Source organism: Halichoerus grypus, chromosome 5, assembly GCF_964656455.1.
Source record: "Halichoerus grypus chromosome 5, mHalGry1.hap1.1, whole genome shotgun sequence".
NCBI classification, from domain to species: Eukaryota; Metazoa; Chordata; class Mammalia; order Carnivora; family Phocidae; genus Halichoerus; species Halichoerus grypus.
This window is the reverse complement of record NC_135716.1, coordinates 167,649,284-167,667,939: the sequence shown is the minus strand read 5'-3', so window position 1 is coordinate 167,667,939 and position 18,656 is coordinate 167,649,284. Positions and strand designations below refer to the sequence as shown.

General features: G+C 50.2%; 2 protein-coding genes and 1 pseudogene across 2 annotated transcripts in view; 2 read left to right on the top strand and 1 right to left on the bottom strand.

Annotated features, from left to right (window-relative positions):
- The window catches only part of ZDHHC18 (zDHHC palmitoyltransferase 18), a 34,248-nt gene extending 31,349 nt beyond the window's left edge, over positions 1-2,899 (top strand). The window contains exon 9 of the mRNA XM_078073601.1: positions 2,881-2,899. Coding sequence (XP_077929727.1) covers positions 2,881-2,883 — 3 coding nt within the window. The 3' untranslated portion in view covers positions 2,884-2,899. The remainder of the gene's footprint in view (positions 1-2,880) is intronic.
- Positions 2,900-9,635: 6,736 nt separating this feature from the next.
- On the bottom strand, positions 9,636-18,449 carry GPN2 (GPN-loop GTPase 2). Its single transcript, XM_036116449.2, has 5 exons — positions 17,874-18,449; positions 16,925-17,081; positions 14,655-14,815; positions 13,499-13,629; positions 9,636-9,938 (listed from the first exon to the last, which is right to left on the bottom strand). Exons 1-5 carry the CDS (start codon positions 18,282-18,284, stop codon positions 9,866-9,868), a joined length of 933 nt encoding a protein of 310 aa, XP_035972342.2. The 5' UTR covers positions 18,285-18,449; the 3' UTR covers positions 9,636-9,865.
- Positions 12,530-12,944, top strand: LOC118550978 (guanine nucleotide-binding protein G(I)/G(S)/G(O) subunit gamma-5 pseudogene; annotated as a pseudogene).
- Positions 18,450-18,656: the final 207 nt, after the last annotated feature.

The following is an 18,656-nucleotide window of genomic DNA, read 5'->3' as shown; positions in this document are numbered from 1 at the left end:
CCAACAAACTCGTCTGGGCCCGGGAGCGTCGGGAGGGCGCAAAGGCGGCTCTGAGGCTGCTCGGAAGGGGGGAGGCTGAAGAACTCAGATCTGAGGGGACAGGAAAGCAGGGAGTCTCGGGTGTGAGGTCCGAGGCCCGTGCTGCAAGGACAGGTTGTAGAGAGCGGCAGGGAGCAGGCCAGTTCTGAAAGCGAGGAAGAGTCCCATCAAGTGCTCAAATCTGAGAGGAGGCGAGCGCAATCTGACAGGGGCACGACGCCGCCATTAAAAGCCCACAGCTGAGGAGAGGGGAACGCCCCCGCCCCCCGCGCTCGGACATGGGGACGAAATGAAATGGGCAGGCGAGGAGGAGCCCCGAGCTGGGTGGGAAGGGCCGCGGGGAGCGGACACACGCCCAGGCCAGCCCAGCTCGCAGCCTCCGCCGCCGGCTCCGACACGCCGGGACCTGCGGCCGCCTCGCTCGCTCCCGCCTTCACAGCCCGCGGCTGGAGGCGGGCCCGAGGCCGATGTCGTCCAATCTCGGGAGAGAGCTGCTCAGGGTACCGCCCCCGGAGCCCGACGGGCCAATAGGGGAGAGCGCGGCGGAACGCGCGCGGGGCGTCTTCCCTCCACCCTCCCCGCCCCGCCGGCGTCGCGACGCGCAGCCCGAGTGAGTGCTTCCCCCGCGCCGCCCGCCGAGCGCCAGGGGCAGCGCTTTCCCGGTTTCACTCAGACGGGTTGCCACTCGCCCAGCCCGAGAGCTCCGCATCCTCGGAGCAGCGGGACGGGGCGGGGCCGCGCGGCCAAAGGAGTCCCCGCCCTTTGAGTCATCTGCTCTGCTGGCGTGGCCCGGCCCGGCCACCAAGGCGTCCCCACTGCCCTCCAGGATCCAGGCAGCCCTGAACCGCTGGGCTTGGATTGTGTCCCCGACTGGCTGTGAGACCTTGGAAAAGCCATTATGCTTCCCTGGGTCTCAGTTTCCCCTTCAGTACCAAAGGGTTTGGACGAAAGTCTGACAAAAACTGTGGTGTCAGAACTGCCTGGGTTTGAACCCCAGCCCTGCGTGGCCAAGGCTCTTAATTTTGCTTTTCGTTTGTGCCCTCGCTTTTCGTTTGTAAAGTGGGGCTTAAAAAACCGTACCTTAAGAGTTGCTATGAAGTTTGAGAAAATAAATGCTCGTAAAGTAGTCCACAGTGCATGTTTAATACATGTTAGCTATTATTAGACCTTCCAGCATCAATAGTCTAGGGTTTATCCGTTTCTGTGACAATTGTCAGGCCCGGTCCCCAGGAGTAGCTTTATTGCCAAAGCTGACCTGCATGCTTACTGGGCCACCTGAGGATACTGTCCTGACATCAAGTAGTCACTCCTCTACCTGGCGAGATGGGGGGAACTCAGTTCAGCCTCATCAGGTTCCCCAGAGTTCAAGTTTGGTCACACCCATGGGCCTGGAAATTGAAGGGCACTTATCAGAGCTACTAATTCTACAGGGGAAGCGGGCAGGACCACTCCGCTGCCTTCTGAGTCCCCGGTTTTCTCCTCTCCTCTCCTGGAAGGGTGTTGGTTTTCAAGGTTCTAAAGCAGGCAGAGACTCTGGGCTAGGGTGAGCGACTCTCCCTCAGCTCTGGAAGTGACCCAGTTTCTCTCACCAGACAGGTCTGGTGACTTTCTCTTAACGGGGTTGGTCCTGGGAAAGGAACTTCTTTCTTTTCTCTCAGTCTCTGACTTTTGTCTACCCTACACCACTCATGGTTGCCCTATATGGGGAAAGGAATGAGTTACCCTCAGGTAATGTGTTGGCGTTGACAGATTTCAAAAGCAGATGCTGTGGATTGGAATATCACCGAATCAGATGGCTAGGTGTGAGCCGGCTTGGGCTCCAGCTTCTGACCATGAAAGTCCCAGACCTTTTTGTTTATGACATAATCTCTAAAACTTTCTTACCAGGGTGGAGTCTCGATGAGCATCTCTTGCCATCTCTTCCTGACCTAAATTAGACATTTAAAATTTTTCAGTCCTACGGTTAATGGGTACGGAATTTCTTTTGGGGTGATGCAATGTTCCAGATTCAAATACTGTTGATATTGGGGCACTTGGCTGGCTCAGTCCGAAGAGTATGCGACTCTTGATCTCGGAGTTGTGAGTTCGAGCCCCACATGGTGTGTAGAGATTACTTAAATAAATAATAAATAAAAACTTAAAAAAAACCCAAAGTGTTGATACTTGCACAACTTTGTGAATATACTAAAAACCACTAAACTACTCTTGAGGAGGATGAATTTTTTTTAATTCAATTTAGTTAACATATACTGTATTATTAGTTTCAGGGGTAGAATTTAGTGATTCATCAGTTGCTTATAACAGTGCTCATTACATCAAGTGCCCTCCTTCATGCTCATCGCCCAATCACCCCATCCCCTCATCCACCTCCCCCCTCCAGCAACCCTCAGTTGGTTTCCTATAGTTAAGAGTCTTTTATGGTTTGCTTCCCTCTCTGTTTTTATATTATTTTTTTTCTTCCCTTCCCCTATGTTCATCTGTTTCTTAAATTTTACATATGAATGAAATCATATAGTATTTGTCTTTTGAGAATGATGAATTTTATGGCATGTGCATTTTATCTCAGTTTAAGTGTTTTCTCCCCAGTTTTCCAAATTTAAAAGCCCATCTTCAGGTCAGAACATGACTACCTGCCTCCCCTCTCCCTTTAAATGTATACAGAGCTTTGGTATGCTATCCTACCAACTCCTTTCATTTATATAGGGACATTTATTCAGTTATGATTTAAAATCTACTTGACTCTACCTCTGGGTTTGCACCTATGTCCTGGGTCTCTTATCTCTTCAGACAGCTTCCTAAAAATGGTAACTTTATCTCATTATTTTTCCTTTCTTCCTACAGTGACTTCAGCAAGATTTTTGTCCAGGACAGTGCTCAGAACTGTTTTATTTATTTATTAAAAAAATTTGGGGGGGCACCTGGGTGGCTCAGTCATTAAGCGTCTGCCTTCAGCTCAGGTCACGATCCCAGGGTCCTGGGATCGAGCCCCGCATCGGGCTCCCTGCTCAGTGGGAAGCCTGCTTCTCCCTCTCCCACTCCCCCTGCTTGTGTTCCCTCTCTCACTGTGTCTCTGTCAAATAAAGAAAATCTTTAAAAAAAATTTTTGTTGTTGTCTTTTAAGTAATCTCTACACCCAACGTGTGTAGAACTTACAACCTTGAAATCAAGAGTCGCATGCTCTACTGACTGAGCCAGCCAGGCGCCCCTCAGAACTCAGTTTTAAACCCATGCTCCCAAATGCCTGGAAACCAAGGTTGGTGCCAGGCCTATTGTAGAAATGGAAATACAGCTGGTTCTGGGATGAGGCAGGGCTGTCTAGACAGAGATCGGGCTCACAAAGATTCAATAACCCCAACCCTATCCTTCCTGTACTGTCAGAGTACACCCCCCCCACCCCAGGAAATAGAGGCTAAGGGCTTGCAAAGATCTTCCTCTCCCAAGAATTTGAGGGGTATGGGAAAAATCTACAACCTAAAATTTTCTCAAGAAGGTAGCTACTCTTCTCACATACGTAGTTACTTCACAGAGCAAAATGCAAATTGGCTGTGTAGATCCGCAGGAGTAGGAGATAAAGGGCAAGGCTTTGAACTAACCAGGCACCCTAGGGAGGCCAAGTCACTGGGGTCAGGCAGGCCAATGTGGCTCCTTCCAGAAAGGCAAGATACTCCTACACACACGTCCAGTGTCCAAATGTCCAGTGCCTTTTTGGATGCTTGCACCAAGATTGCCCATCTGACCAACAGTGCCCCACTTTTTCTTCCTAGAGAACAGAGTACAGTAATAATAGCAGTTGGCATGACTGCCATGTGCCAGCCACTTGCATACCTTGGTCCTCACAGCAATCCATATCATCATCTTTGTTTTGCCTATGAAGAGACTGAGGCTCAGAGCAGCTAAATAACCTAATAATCAAGGTTATACAATTACTTATGTGTCTGGGGAGTGGAAAGGGTCTAACTCCAAGGCCCATGATTTTTAAACTACAACAGCTATTTCCAAATTGTGTTCAGAGGGTTCCCCATAAACTGCCACAGGGCAGGAGCCCAGCAGTCTGGGTTTCCCCTGTTCCCACACACGTCAGCGAAAATAGCCACACATACGTCTGTTTTGTATACTGAAGTTTCATGAGTTAAAAATAAGTTTGAAAAGAACTGCATGATGTTATGCTGCCCTGCTTGTATCTTGGACTTTCTAAGAATCAAGACAGACTTCATCTAATGCCACCCCAGGACCCGGCAGAAAGGAATGGTCTTCAATGAGGAAAGACCATGTAGTGGGCCAATTTCCTAGCATTTTGACCAAGTTAAACTTTCCTCACCCTGGTTACATCCTTTGTTCCTTTTCAATTCTTCACCCTGTTCACAGGGCGTTCCCCCCACCCCCTATCCTTGCTGTGGGGGAGGTGGGGGTAGGGAGGCAGGTTTCTGGAGGGTAGGTGCTGCTCCTCTCAGAAGCCCCCTAGCCCCACCTACCCACTGAGTCAGGAGCCAGGAATGTCTGTGGGGGCAGCAGACAGGTATGTCACCCTGGGGGTGTCAGAGGCTGATTCATCTCTCATCTCCACCCAATCTTCTTACTGCTCTCTGGGAAATTTAACTCATTATCTGTCTAGAGATAAAAGAGGAAATTCCAGACTCTGAAAAGCATGGAGCCTTCAATCTGTGGCTAGGTATAATATTGAATACATCAGATTATGGCATTCAAGCTGCATTTGTTAAAAGAGAAATACTCCTTTACCCCCATCTTCATCCCCCAAATAAAGAGAATAAGAGAATACCCCCACCAAATAAGAGAATACCCTCACCTTCTGCCCCCAAATAAAGTTAACCTGAAATATCCTAACTGTTTAGCTCAGAATAGGCTATGTGACCACAGGTATGACTGAAGAGTTGGGAGAGGGGTGCCTGAGTGGCTCAGTTGGCTAAGCTAAGCATCTGCCTTGGGCTCAGGTCATGATCTCAGGCTCCCTGCTCAGCGGGGAGTCTGCTTCTTCCTCTCCCTCTCCCCCCCAAGTAAATAAATAAAATCTTAAAAAAAAATGTTGGGAGAAATCTTACCCATGTTCCAGTATTCCTTCTCCACTGTTTTGATCATTCCACAAGGACTGTGAAGGCTTCGGGATCAACGTACAGAAAGAGGTGGGAATCCAGTGTGAGGGGGAGCACGAGGGAACATTTCTTTTTTTTTTTTTTTTAAGATTTATTTATTTGACAGAGAGAGACACAGCGAGAGAGGGAACACAAGCAGGGGGAGTGGGAGAGGGAGAAGCAGGCCTCCTGCTGAGCAGGGAGCCCGACACAGGGCTCGATCCCAGGACCCTGGGATCACGACCCGAGCTGAAGGCAGACGCTTAACGACTGAGCCACCCAGGCGCCCCACGAGGGAACATTTCTTGAGGCTGTATTTGCACAGCAAGCAGATATTCCCCCCACACATACAAATACACACACACCCTTCCAATATCCAAATGTCCAGTACGTTTTTGGGAAAACCTGATTTCAGATTCTTGAAGCAAGATAGCTGCAGATTTATTTAAGATGGCTTTAAAGGGGCTATTCATTTCCCTCAACTGCTTCAAGGTTTTGGATGGGGAAAAAAAAATCAAAATTTCGCTATGTATTCTGGTCCGGAGGATTTTACCAATACTCATATTTTCTCACCTCATTTGGGCTCCAAATCCCCAGCCCATCCCCTCATAGCTCCTCAGTCTCAGGCCACCTGGACATCTGGGGCTGCCTGAAGTTGGATCCTTAGCTGGAAATGAAGGACACAATGGGCTGGAAATGAGGCGTATGGCTTTCCCCTACCCTCAGCAGGCCTGATGCCATCGAAGTATGTGCTAATCCAGACTCTTCCTTCTAAGGGCTGAGGGCTCAACAGCCAGGGATGAGAGAGAAGAAAAGTGAAGGGAAAGGAGTAGGGGCTACTCAGCTTGCTAGAGAATTTCCCTCCAGGATTCTGGGGTAGTTGGGCCTCCCTACTGCTTTCAAAAATTTTATTTATTTTTAAAGATTTTATTTATTTGAGAGAGAGAAAGCACAGGGGGAGCGGGAGAAGCAGACTCCCTGCTGAGCAGGGGGCCCAATATGGGACTCAATCCCGGGACTCCAGGATCATGACCTGAGCCGAAGGCAGTCGCTTAACGAACTGAGCCACCCAGGTGCCCACTTTCAAAAATTTTAAAAACAGGGTGGATCTTAGTAGTGCTGGGATGGGTCTGCCATCACTCCCCTCCCCTTCTCAGAAGCCCTGGGAAAGGAGAGAGAATCTCTGAGATAGACCTTCCCACAGACTGTAATGGGATCAGGCTTCCTTTCTGGAGGTGGGTGAGCATTTTGCTAATTCAGAAACAGCTGGGAGGAGACTGGCTGTGCTTCAGCTCTGTGGGTTTTAGGGCATCACTCTCACTCCTAAGCCTCTTTGTCTGGGCTGGAAGCCCGTCCAATTAGCTGTGGCCTCTGCTAAGTTCCAAACAGTATCTTCCAATTTTGGGGGATGTCCCCACTTCAGAGCCAGGAAATGCACATATCCTAATATCAGCGGTTAGCAGAGGTGACCAAGAAGGTCCCGTCTAAGGCACTCAGATGGTTTCCTCCTTCCAGAAGTTGGTCATAAGTGCCAAGTGAGGTCTGGAAGTGAGAAGAGCGCTTTCAGTCCCTGGGAGATGCAAAGTGCTACTTTTCTGGAAGGCATTTTGGCAATATGAATCCAGAACCTGGGAAACATCAGCTGTTTCATTTCTAGGACTTAATCGTAAGTTAAAAATCAGAGACTCAAAGATTTGAGTACAAAGATGTAATCACAGCACTATTAACAAGAGCAAAAATTGGTAATGACTTAGGCTAACCATGGGAGTCTGGACAGGTAACCAATGTCATAGCCTTACCATGGAATATTATCATGTAGATCTTAAAAGGGTCTTTATGCTTTTAATTGCATGAAATAGGGTTAACTAAAAAAAGCAGGTTAGCGGGGCACCTGGGTGGCTCAGTCGTTAAGCGTCTGCCTTCGGCTTAGGTCATGATCCCAGGGTCCTGGGATCGAGCCCCGCATGGGGCTCCCTGCTTGGCGGGAAGCCTGCTTCTCCCTCTCCTACTCCCCCTGCTTGTGTTCCCTCTCTGGCTGTCTTTCTCTCTGTCAAATAAATAAAATCTTAAAAAAAAAATTAAAAAAGCAGGTTACAAAGCAAGTAGTACATATTCCACTCTCATACAAATGCTACAGCTATCCCTCTGCATGTACAGAAAAATAAGACTGAAAGAAAAACACAAAATATATTAAACATTTGAATATAAAATTTTATTTTTTTTCATGAAATGTGTCAGTCTTTCCAGATAGCATATTCAGATTTCTTTTTTAAAAAATATTTATTTATTTGAGATAGAGATAGTGAGAGAGAGCACTAGGGGGAAGGAGGGGGAGAAGCAGATGCCCCACTGAGCAGGGAGCCTGACGTGGGGCTCGATTCCAGGACTCTGGGATCATGACCTGAGCGGAAGGCAGACGCTTAACCGACTGAGCCACCCAGGTGCCCCGAAATAAATTTTTTAAAGATTTGTCAGAGAGAGAGACAGAGAGTAAGCACAAGCAGGGGGAGCAGCAGGGGAGGGAGAAGCAGGCTCCCCGCTGAGCAAGGAGCCCGATGTGGGGGCTCTATCCCAGGACCCTGGGATCATGACCTGAGAAAAAGACAAATGCTTAACGGACTGAGCCACCCAGGCGCCCCTACAAATATTTTTGATTATTCATATGTTATGGGATTATGGGCGACTTCTTTTCATTTTCCAAGTTTTTTTTCTATCAGGAAAGAAAAAAAAAAATCTCAAGAATGGTTGCCCCATGCCAGCCAAATCGGAGGATGGTCTTTCTCATACCCCACATGTTTCATGCTGGACAGACCCAGGTGTCTCTTTTCTGCATTGTGCTGTCCCCACACCATGGCAGGGGAACAGAATCATTTTGCCATCACCAAAGGTGAACAGAACTACATTTACCGGAAGAGAAAAAGGCCTTGCTGTCACATCAAGGCCTGAAAATTAAGTTTTGGATGACTTCCATCTCTCCCCACTCCATGACTGCAGAGAATGCATGCTGAGAGAGCTTGGATACGAGGCCATAAAGTTCAAATGACACCTTCCTTCCAGCTGATTTGCTTTGGTGAGAGCCAGGGTGATGGGGTCAGCGTCAGAAACCCTGACCACAGCTATTGGTACTATGTTCAAAAACAGCATCCACCCTCACATCCTACCTGATGAGGGATTTGTCCAGCAACCTGGGCGTCAGGATTCTTGGGCTCCAGGCCCCACCACTGACTCAGCCGTCCCCAGGCTGTGTCTCCTGGCCTCAGTTTCCCTGGCTTGCTCTGTTGATACTCCCCACCTACTGTAGGGTGTTAATAGGGGTGTGGTGCTTTCAACTTCTCAGATGAAAGCAGCTGGGGAAGCAGCACCCAGTTATTATCCCCGATATGGCAGGCGTGGGAGTGGAGGTCGGCTGCTTTCACACTTACCCAGCTGGAGGAGCCTCCTCATCACCCCTCACTCTTCTTCCTTCTGCTCTGACTCCCCAAGTTGGGAAGCAAAGCTCAGTTGCCCCCATCTCAATGACACCTCAGAACAGATTTTCCTAAGTTGAATTCTCCGATTGCCCAAACCACCAGTGACCTAGGGTCCCCCTGATTTATGATTCAGTAATATTCTACAGGTGTTTAAATTCTTCCTCCTGATGGGCTACAGATCCTGTGGGAGAAGGGCTGTGACTTTTCACCATCAAGAATTCACAATTAAGAAGTCAGCAAAGTGAACAATGAGACAGCCAGGCTGACCAAAGTTCAAACTCCTCATCTGTTGCCTCACTGTAAAATGAGCCTTCATAATATTCTGTCTTGTCTCAATCTCCAGGAGTTGCTGTGAGAGCCACATGAGAAGCATGTGTGTGGAAGTACTTTGTAAAATGCTAAGCCCTTCTCATGTGTTAACAGGACCAACTGTCTGCAAATAAGACTTCTGGCACAACTGCCATCTGTCCCCTGCTGCCTCCAGGCTGTGGCTGCAAAAAAAAAAAAAAAAAAAAAAAAAGCCTGGGATGCCACCTATTGGTGGAAAATATGAATTGCATTCAACCAGTTGCAAGAAGAGCAAAAAGCAAACACCGCTATTCCAACTTCAAGCCATCTTCATTTTTGCCACACTCCTCATGATGTCATGTTATATACTTAATATTTTTCTTTAAATAACTCACTTTTTATAAACAATTTCAAAGTAAACTTTTAACCACTCATATAAATGGAAAACTAGTTAACACTTGCCAAAAAAGAATACAACTGTAAAATAAATACCATGAAAATAAAACGTTCAGATCTGCTAGGAAGCGTTGCCTGTGAAAGCTCAAGCTTGAGTCTCACTGCTAAAACTGACAATTAACCAAATCGCACAACCAGAGCCTAAGTGTCAGTCCTCTAGCACAATCCCGTGCTTTGGGGGAAACACTGCCCCAGATAAAGAAACCGGACTCTTCTGAGGAAAGGCAACATTCCCTTGTTCTGCCTCAACTCTCTGGGCCTGGATGGTTGGAGAAAGTTTAGAAATCACGAAAAGTAGAAAATAAACTCTTGTATTTGTAGCATATTCCATCACAGCCCAAGTGGGGCCAGGCCCGAATCCCTGGCAACCGCACCAAGAGCTCATGACCACAGAGGGGGTGGCGGGTGCTCTGCTCTGGTTGGGAAGACTGCTCTTGGATCTGCAGTCCACTGCGCTGTCCACTGTCACTGGGAGCCGCCACGTTCTCCAGGGCTGGGTTATGCCTCTTGTTCTCCAGCCTGCTGCTACAGCTGCATGGCTTCTTGCTCCACTGACTGGTCTGAGGGTTCCAGGTACTTCTCCTGGATGCCCAGGGTCCTGAGGGAGGCTGCGTCAAGGTTGGGAGCATAGGCAAGGATGGGCACTGGTCAGGGCAGGATGTGACCCCTACGGATGCTGGCTCTACAACCATGTCTGGCTCCCACCCCTCTCCCTTTCTCACCGTCATAGCTCCAGGCAACAGGAACCAACTGGGTCTGAGAAGCCCCTCCAAACATCCAGACCCAAATGCTCCCGTACTTGCCTCTTCCCACATTGCTGAGGCTCAAAGGACCAGATAAGCACCGCCCCTCCGGCTGTGCTAGGGCACGTGCTCTCCAGCCAGACCATTGTTAAGTCCTGATTTTGCCACTTCCTTTCTTTTCGTCTGTAAAATGGAGTTGTTGTGAGGCTCAAATGAGACAATGAATACAAAATACCTAGTATGGCGCCTGGCACACAGCGTAGTAAGGGTTTCTGAACGCTTCTGCCGTGGGAAGAAGGGAGGGAACTCAGGGAAGCACAAAGATAACAAACTTCCGCTTGGGCTACTGGGTACCTTCTACCTCTCTCTGGAACAGCAGGGAAGTGGAGTGGGAAGGATACAAATCAGATTCACAAAGGAAAACACTGTGATACCGCTGAGGACGCCCTGGGAGTCTGGCTGGCCTGAGAAGGAGAAGACCGCTGACCGTGGTGGGATGGCCACCATGGCTCTTCTACTAGATGACCCCAGTATCAGAAACTGAGGTTCTACAACCAGGGAGACCGAGGTTTGAACTGTTCTTCTAACACATCCAGGGAGAAGGCTTTGCACCTGTCACTCTCAGAACCCCAACTGCCTCGTCTGCAAGAAGGGACTGAATGAGGTTTAAACGAGATCCTGCAAGCAGGGTACGTAGTCCACCGAATGATGTTCAGGTTACAGACCTTCCTTCCCATCTCTTATGGATCCAGCCACCAAAATCCATCTCACCTCTACTCAAACTGACTTGGAACCTGCGCCGCTTCCACTTCACTTTTCCTCAGGAGGTAATGCCTTGTTCCTGTGGAAGTCGGCCCTGAGGGTCACTCAGGATGAGCGGAATCCATCCTGCTTGACATGCAATAATCTCCAACTTGCCTTGTCTCCAACCTGACATCCACATTCCTGAGCAGGGCACATGAAACCCTGCATCTATCTGCCCATCCGTCTGGCCCTATCCCTGCTCCCAGGCAAAGCCCTGTCCTGCCCACGAGTCACACTATTCTACTTGCAACCCCCCAGACGTACCTCAGCCTTGAACCACCATGCCTCTGTAGATACTGTTCTCCCTGCCTTGAATTCCCTTTCCCTTTCCGTCAGCCTGGCTGACCCGCACTTTAAGATAATGCAGCTCAGGGCGCCTGGGTGGCTCAGTTGGTTAAGCGACTGCCTTCGGCTCAGGTCATGATCCTGGAGTCCCTGGATCGAGTCCCGCATCGGGCTCCCTGCTCGGCAGGGAGTCTGCTTCTCCCTCTGACCCTCCCCCCTCTCATGTGCTCGCTCTCTCTCATTCTCTCTCTCTCAAATAAATAAAAATCTTTAAAAAAAAAAAAAAAAAAAAGATAATGCAGCTCAAGTGCCACCACCTCCAGGAAGCTTTCTTTATCTACCCACCATGGGCAGAGCTGACCTCCCCCTTCTCTATACCAACCCTTAATCATCTTATACACAGAGTGAAGTTGAACCTTAAGAGGATTAGGAGGGTGGAATCTAAAATCAGCACAAATGTGTAGGTTAAAAAATATCTGTGAAAATTCCTTAAATCATCTATTAAAGAGTATACACAGTTTGATAAATAGAATCCCGCACGATAACGCGTATGAACGCGTAAGGTAACGCGCCGCGTGCAAAAACTCACAGCGCTGTTGGAACTGCCCCTTCTCTTTCTTGCTGAGCACATGCAGTTGAACTTGCCGACAGTAACTGCGAGTGTGAGGGAGCACTGAGCACTCTACTGCCGCCATTTATAACGTGTCTGTTTCCCTGGGAGCCTGGGAGCTTGGGTTCCCACCTGTGGAAGGGCCTGACACAGATCCGTTAAGTACTGGCTGGAATTCTCTTTCTCCACGCCAAGGACTCTGGAGCCCCCCTGGTCTCCAGCATGCTGTGTAGATGTCAAGTATCTGGAACTATCCTAGTGGGCCTGCATTTCCTTGTCCTGCCTCACAGGTGCCTCTGTGACCTTAGGCACCTACACATGACCTTAGGTCCACCCCAACGGTCACTAATCCAGCTCCAGTTCTGAAGGTCCAGCTGCCTCCCAGACAGCTCTGGCTGTCCCCAGGGTCCCCTCCAACACAGCGCATCTGCCAGGGCCCATCCCTTCCACCCACGTGACAAACCTGCCCTCTCCTCTTCTTTTCTTGCCTCAGTGACCAACACAACCACCCATACCACTGTATTAGCCAGAACTAGGAGTCGAACTTCTGCTCTACCTCCATTTATCCCATAACCATCCGGTCGGTGGTCCATCTCCTTGTATCCAATTCACACTCTTCTTTCCAATCTCGCTACTCATGTTTCATCTCTTCTCATCTACAGACTGTAAACACTCTCCTGCCCCCACCCACATCCCTTAAATGCAATTTCTTCACTCGGAGGGGCTTTTAAAAAATGTATGCCTGCTGGCCCAGCGGACCCACGAACCGACAGATCCACGCACGGACGAATCTGCCCGCTCTTGAGAGCGCCATGTCTGGTTCCTCCAGCGTTGCCGCTATGAAGAAAGTGGTTCAACAGCTCTGGCTGGAAGCCGGGCTCAACCGCGTGAAGGTTTCCCAGGCAGCTGCAGATTTGAAACAATTCTGTCTGCAGAATGCCCAGCACGACCCCCTGCTAACTGGTGTATCTTCAAGTACGAATCCCTTCAGACCCCAAAAAGTCTGTTCCTTTTTGTAGTAAAATGAATCTTTGGATGGTTTTCTAAACCACTTTTCATGAACCAGTGAATATTCAAAGGAGAACTAAATTTGAAGCCTGTACAAAAGCTTATTACCCCTATAACACGTGCCATACTATATAAACTTCTACTTTTGTCAGTCCTTAACATCTAGCTCTCTGAATTTTCATAAATTTCTATCTCACAAGGGTAATTATTTTATATACACTGGCAGCAGCATACAATAAAATACTTAGTGTAAAAAAAAAAAAAAAAAAAAAATGCATGCCTGATCACGTCACACCCCGCACAACCATACGATGCTGGTTCCCACTGCCCACCCACAAGCTGGGGGCCACACTCCTTAGCAGGGCACCCAAGCCCCCCGCTGCCTGCCTTCTACTGCCCCTGCCCCCCTACATCCCCTTTCCCTTTCCCAGTCAGGACGCCAAGCACACTGAGGCCCTCACATCTCTCCCAAATGACCACTGCCCTTTCAATACTCAGCATCTGTATTTGTTGCTCCTTCTAATCAGTATATCCTCCCTTGTCCTCAGATACAAGCAATATTGAAGGCTTCTAAGGCACCAGCCTTTGCACCTGAGACAGTCACCAGGGAGCCCAACGGAATTAGTCATCTACAAGGGAAGATGTGGCCATTCCTGAGCCCCACGTCTCCCACTTGGCTATGGCCAAGAGACTAGAGAGCAAGGATACGAGGAGAAATGGAAGTCGGCTCCCACGGCAGCAGACATCATGGCCTCCAGGCTTCGCTGTTCTTGGACCCCGAAGCAGTAGCCATTGGCTTTATCCACAGCCTGCAGGACCCGCTGGATACTCTCCTTGTCCTGGCCAGGGAGGAGAGAGACAGCTTTGTGAGTGAAACAGAGGCGTGTGGAACTGAGGCTGTACCAAACTGCAAGCAGTCTCCAAACATCCCCCTCGACCTTGCCTCACGAAGCCTCTGGACGTGCAGCTTCTGCGCCTGGAGTAGCTCTACATGTCCCCAGAGGCATAGCGACATCCTAGCTTTCCTGTCCACCAACCCACCCAGATCGGAGCAGATAAGCTCCTCTGTGCATACCCATGGTCCCCTGGGGCTATCCTATTACAGCTCTGATCCTACCAGCTTACTACTGACAAGTTATTAACTCATCTGCCTCCCCTATTTGACTTCATACCCCGTGAGGACAGGGACTTATTTGTCGAGGTAATCCTCAGGGCCTGGCACGGTCCTTAGCTGAGAGTAGGCACACCCAAAAAATATATATATAATCTATTTCCTCATTCTCAGAATAGTGATAAGAATAGTCTATACGTCACGTGATGGCAAGGAGCGATCAGAATAATGCATGTACAAGTCCTCAGCACAATGCCTAGCACCGGAAGTGCTCAGTAAGTGGTAACTGTTATGATTAATATTGTAGGGTTCAATTTTCTCATTTTAGAGGAGAAAATTGTGGCATTAAACAGGGAAGAGACAAGTTTGCTCAAGTCCACACAGGGGCTGGGTACTACTTTGTAAAGTCAACAGGCAATTGCCCATCCTGAAGGAGGCTGAGAGACCTGTCTTTGGCCTTGGTCACATCCCTTGCTGACGAGTTTCTGAAATCACCCATTTTCACACTGATGAGGGAACACGTGTTGAGACAACCCAGCAATACAGAATAGACAGGGTCAAAGTTTGGCCCACCCTCTTTATTGGAATCCTGCCCATGAGAGCCACTGGTCCTAAAACCAAGGGGACTGAATGATAGTGAGACCCAGGACAAAGACCCCTGTTTGACCCCTCAAAGCCTCTTGTACCCTTGGCTCGGTGAGGTCCCAGGCACTGTCAGAGCCTAGGCGAGGGCTAGGCCTCATAGCCCAGTACCTGAATGTTGAGAGGGACGAAGGAGACCAGACTGTAGTCTTCAATGAGCTGCACCAGTTTCTCATTGAGCTGACGGTAGTGGCGGAAGAAAGGGTCAGAAGCCAGGTGGTCGAGCAGGTAGGAGAGGTCCAGGACCTCTGTGTAGTAGTCCAGGTTGAAAGCTAAGGAGAGAAATTGGTGTTTAGGAGCAGCTGATATGAGGCTAAAAGATCCGAGGACAGGGACCGTATATCCTTTCTTTCTTCCTTTTATTTTCACTCACTCACTCATTCATTCATTCATTCAACAAATATTTGTTGAGGCAGTGAAATGAACTTACTCAGAAGAAAATACTTGGTTTTACCCATTGACTCTGCCATTTACTAGCTAGACGGGACTGCTGTGAGGATTAAATGCTCTAAGTCCCAGTGTCTGGTACACACAAGCACTCGCTCCATGGTAAGAAATAATAAGATCGAACGTGTCCCGAGAACAGTGCTGGGTCCCTGCCACATGGAGTTCAGGGTCAGGTAGCTGCAGCCCCAGGACCCGGCACGTGCACTGTAAGGACTCTAGCAGGGCACTTCCAGTGTAAATCACCTTCCCTTTCTGGGCCAGCTCCTTCTGAATGTAAAATGAGGACACCAGACTAGATGACTCCAAGTTCTAGGAATGCAAACTTCCTCTAAGACAAGGAAAGTGGGCCTCCCGGCACTGTCCATTTCTGCTGGAAAACTCGAGCACTCGGGTTACTCAACTGGTCCATCCCAGAGCGAGCCAAGGCAATCATCAGGCTGTTGGATTGACTGACTCACTCCCTACACCCAACGTGGGGCTCAAACTCACAACCCCAAAATCAAGAGTCACATGCTCCTCCAACTGAGCCAGCCGGGTGCCCCTCTGTCTCCTGTCTTCTAATCAGAACTGTCACCCCTCTGCCTGCAAGGAATTATGCCCTGGGCATTCCTACAGACTTCTTGGATTGCCTGACAGGCTATTCATTGGGCTATTCATATAATGTCTCTGGGCCTCAATGGCCCCATCTGGTTGGCACATCAGTCTCTTATAAGGATGACTGGCAAGAGTCAGAGGTAGAAAGGTCAAGGACCATCATGTAGCCACCTGGGCTGGAAGCCACGAAGGTGGGCGGGGAGAGGGGCTTGGGAAGACTATGGGCATAGATAAGACAGGGCTTCTGGGCTTACCAAGAGATGGACCAGGACTCTGGGCTGAGGCAGCCCCTCCAAGATGTTGACATCCCTCCATGTCCTGACTGACAGCCAGCAGGCCTCCCTGGACAACGCCCTGACACATCGTGATCCTAACATTTCTTCCTGTTCACTGCTGGTCATTTCAGCTTTTCTTCTCCAGGTTCCTTTGTGGCTGGAGACGCTATTTAGGGAACTGATGCCCCCAGCTCAGCGCACTAATTTTGCAGGAAAGAAGTGCGGGCCATGAGGCCCCTAGGCAACTCCCCTGCCTCCTGCTTCTGCCTCAGTCTTTCGCACCCCGACAAAGGCACCTCCATCTGTCCACTAGCTCAGACAGAAACCTGAGAGTCATCCTTAATTCCTTGGTCTCCATGCCCAATCCACTAGCAAACCCTATTTCTTGAGTGAGTTTTGGATCGATCTACTTCTCTCCATTCCCACTACCACTGTTTGGACTGCTGCAAGAACCTCCTCAAGGATCTCTGTTTGCATTCTTACCTGTTTCAATTCATTCTCCACAAAACAGCCACAATGACATTCTTAATTCATGCTATTTCCTTGCTTAATATTCATCAATGGCTTTCCCTGGTGCTTCAACATTATAGGTTCTGGCCCCTGCCCACCTCTCTGACCTCATTTCCAACCACCCTTCCTCTGACTACTATCTCAGCTACCCTAGGCTTCCCCCCGACCCCCACTTTTTCCTTTAACACAAAAAACTCTTTCCCTAAGGGCCTTTCCTCCGACTGGTCCCTCCGCCTAGAACAGTCCTGCCTTGGCTGACTCCTTCTCACCATTCGGGTCTCAGCTCAGGTAGCACTGCTCACTTAGTAGCAGTGCTACTCACTCCCAACCACTCATTTTGTTTTAATCGCTTTGCAGTACATATCACCAACTATATAGCTCTCTTGTCCCCAAAACCCAGAACAGTATCTGGCCCAGAGTGGCACAAAATAAACAGGCAGGAATCAGGACCTGCCTGTGGCTATGATCACCAAGCCATGCATGGTCCCTGGAGGCAGCTCCCTTCAGCTGAGATCTGCTCCCTTCTCCTTGCCTGTCCAGAATAGGAGCTCTCACCCAGCTTCCCATAGTGCTCAATGAGGTCCATCTTGGAGAGGAGGTTGACATGGGGCAGCTCCACATGCAGCATGGTGGCCAGAGAGGTACACAGTACGGAAATGAACTTGGCCGGGTCTGTGCAATAATGAGAATCCACCAGGTGGACAGCAGTCAGCTGGAAAGGGAGGAAGAGACAGGGTGAGTGGCCTGGGGAGGCAGGAAACATCATGGCCTATGTCTTTCCCCAAAGGCTGGGGACCCCTGAGGACAGACTGCAAGCCTTCCCCATTAGTGTCCTCCTGCTTCTGCTTTGTTCTAATAGCGACACTCATTTCCTTCTGCCAGGAGATACAGAGCACTTTTCCTTACAAGATGCCTTGCACTGTGCCTCCCAGTGGGCAACTGGCTCAATTCTGATTGCATCTAACTCTATTTCATTTACTTTTGCTCAGCAAGTCACAACAACAATCACCATACCAGGGGCGCCTGGGTGGCTCAGTCGTTAAGCGTCCTGCCTTCGGCTCAGGTTATGATCCCGGGATCCTGGGATCAAGCCCCATATCGGGCTCCCTGCTTGGCGGGAAGCCTGCTTCTCCCTCTCCCACTCCCCCTGCTTGGGTTCCCTCTCTGGCTGTGTCTCTCTCTGTCAAATAAATAAATAAAATCTAAAAAAAAAAAAAAAATCACCATACCACTTTCTACATAACCCCTTCCATACTTCCAATAATACCAAATTGGGTACTAGCACATCCATTCTGCAGATGAGAGAACTGAGGTTCAGAGAGAGAAACTAACTTACCCAGGTCCACACAGCGAGTCAGTGGCAGAGCATGAATTCGAACTCACACCAGTTTTACTCCAAAGCAACTCGGCCCCTACCTCGCTGTGTGACATGGGGGCGTGGCATCTGTCCTCCCTGTCCCAGTTCCTCCATCTGCAAAAGGAGCCTGCTCGAACCAAGACGCACCCTGAGGTCCCACTGCGCCATCTGGGAGAAGATGCTGCGCAGGGCGCCGTGGTGCGTGCAGAGCTCCACCTGGCCCGGGCAGTCGAAGAGGAAGTAGTGGCCGCGGAGGGGCTCTAGCTTGGCCCGCAGCCAGTCCAGGTTGGCCTCCAGGTACTCCATGCAGTAGAGCAGGCCGCCGTTGGGCCCCAGCCGCAGCGCGTCCATCACGTCGCCCAGCCCCACCAGCTCTCCCACGTCCACGGCGCACTCGTACGGCAGCCCCTCGTTGGCCGGGTCCAGGTTCACCACCGCCACACGCCGGCCCAGCGCGCGCAGGAACTCACTCATGCCCAGGCAGTACGTGGTCTTCCCCGAGCCGGGCGGGCCGATCACCGCCTGCCCAAAGGCCGTGGTCGTGGCGGCCCCCGCCATGGGCGGCACGCGGGCCCGTGCGGGGCAGATAAGCTCGGCAGAGACACGAGCCGAGGGCAACGGGATCTCGGGGGCTGGCGGCGATGCCCGGGCGTCCCCGGAGGAAGCGCAGGTACCCGGGCGGTGCAAGGGGACCAAACGGCCCGTTACTAACCGGACCAGCACCGACTTCCGGACGACGTCGGAAATGGCGGGGGCCCTGGGAGGAAGTCCCGCCCTCCCGACGGAGGCGCAGCTTGGCGTCGGGGGGCGTGGCGAGCGGCGCGTTTCCACCCGAGCAGGGGACTGGAGTCTGCGTGCGGCACTGGGGTCGGGTGGGCGACTCTAACCCAGATTTTCCCGATCTTCCCCCAGCCCAAATTAGAAGATAAA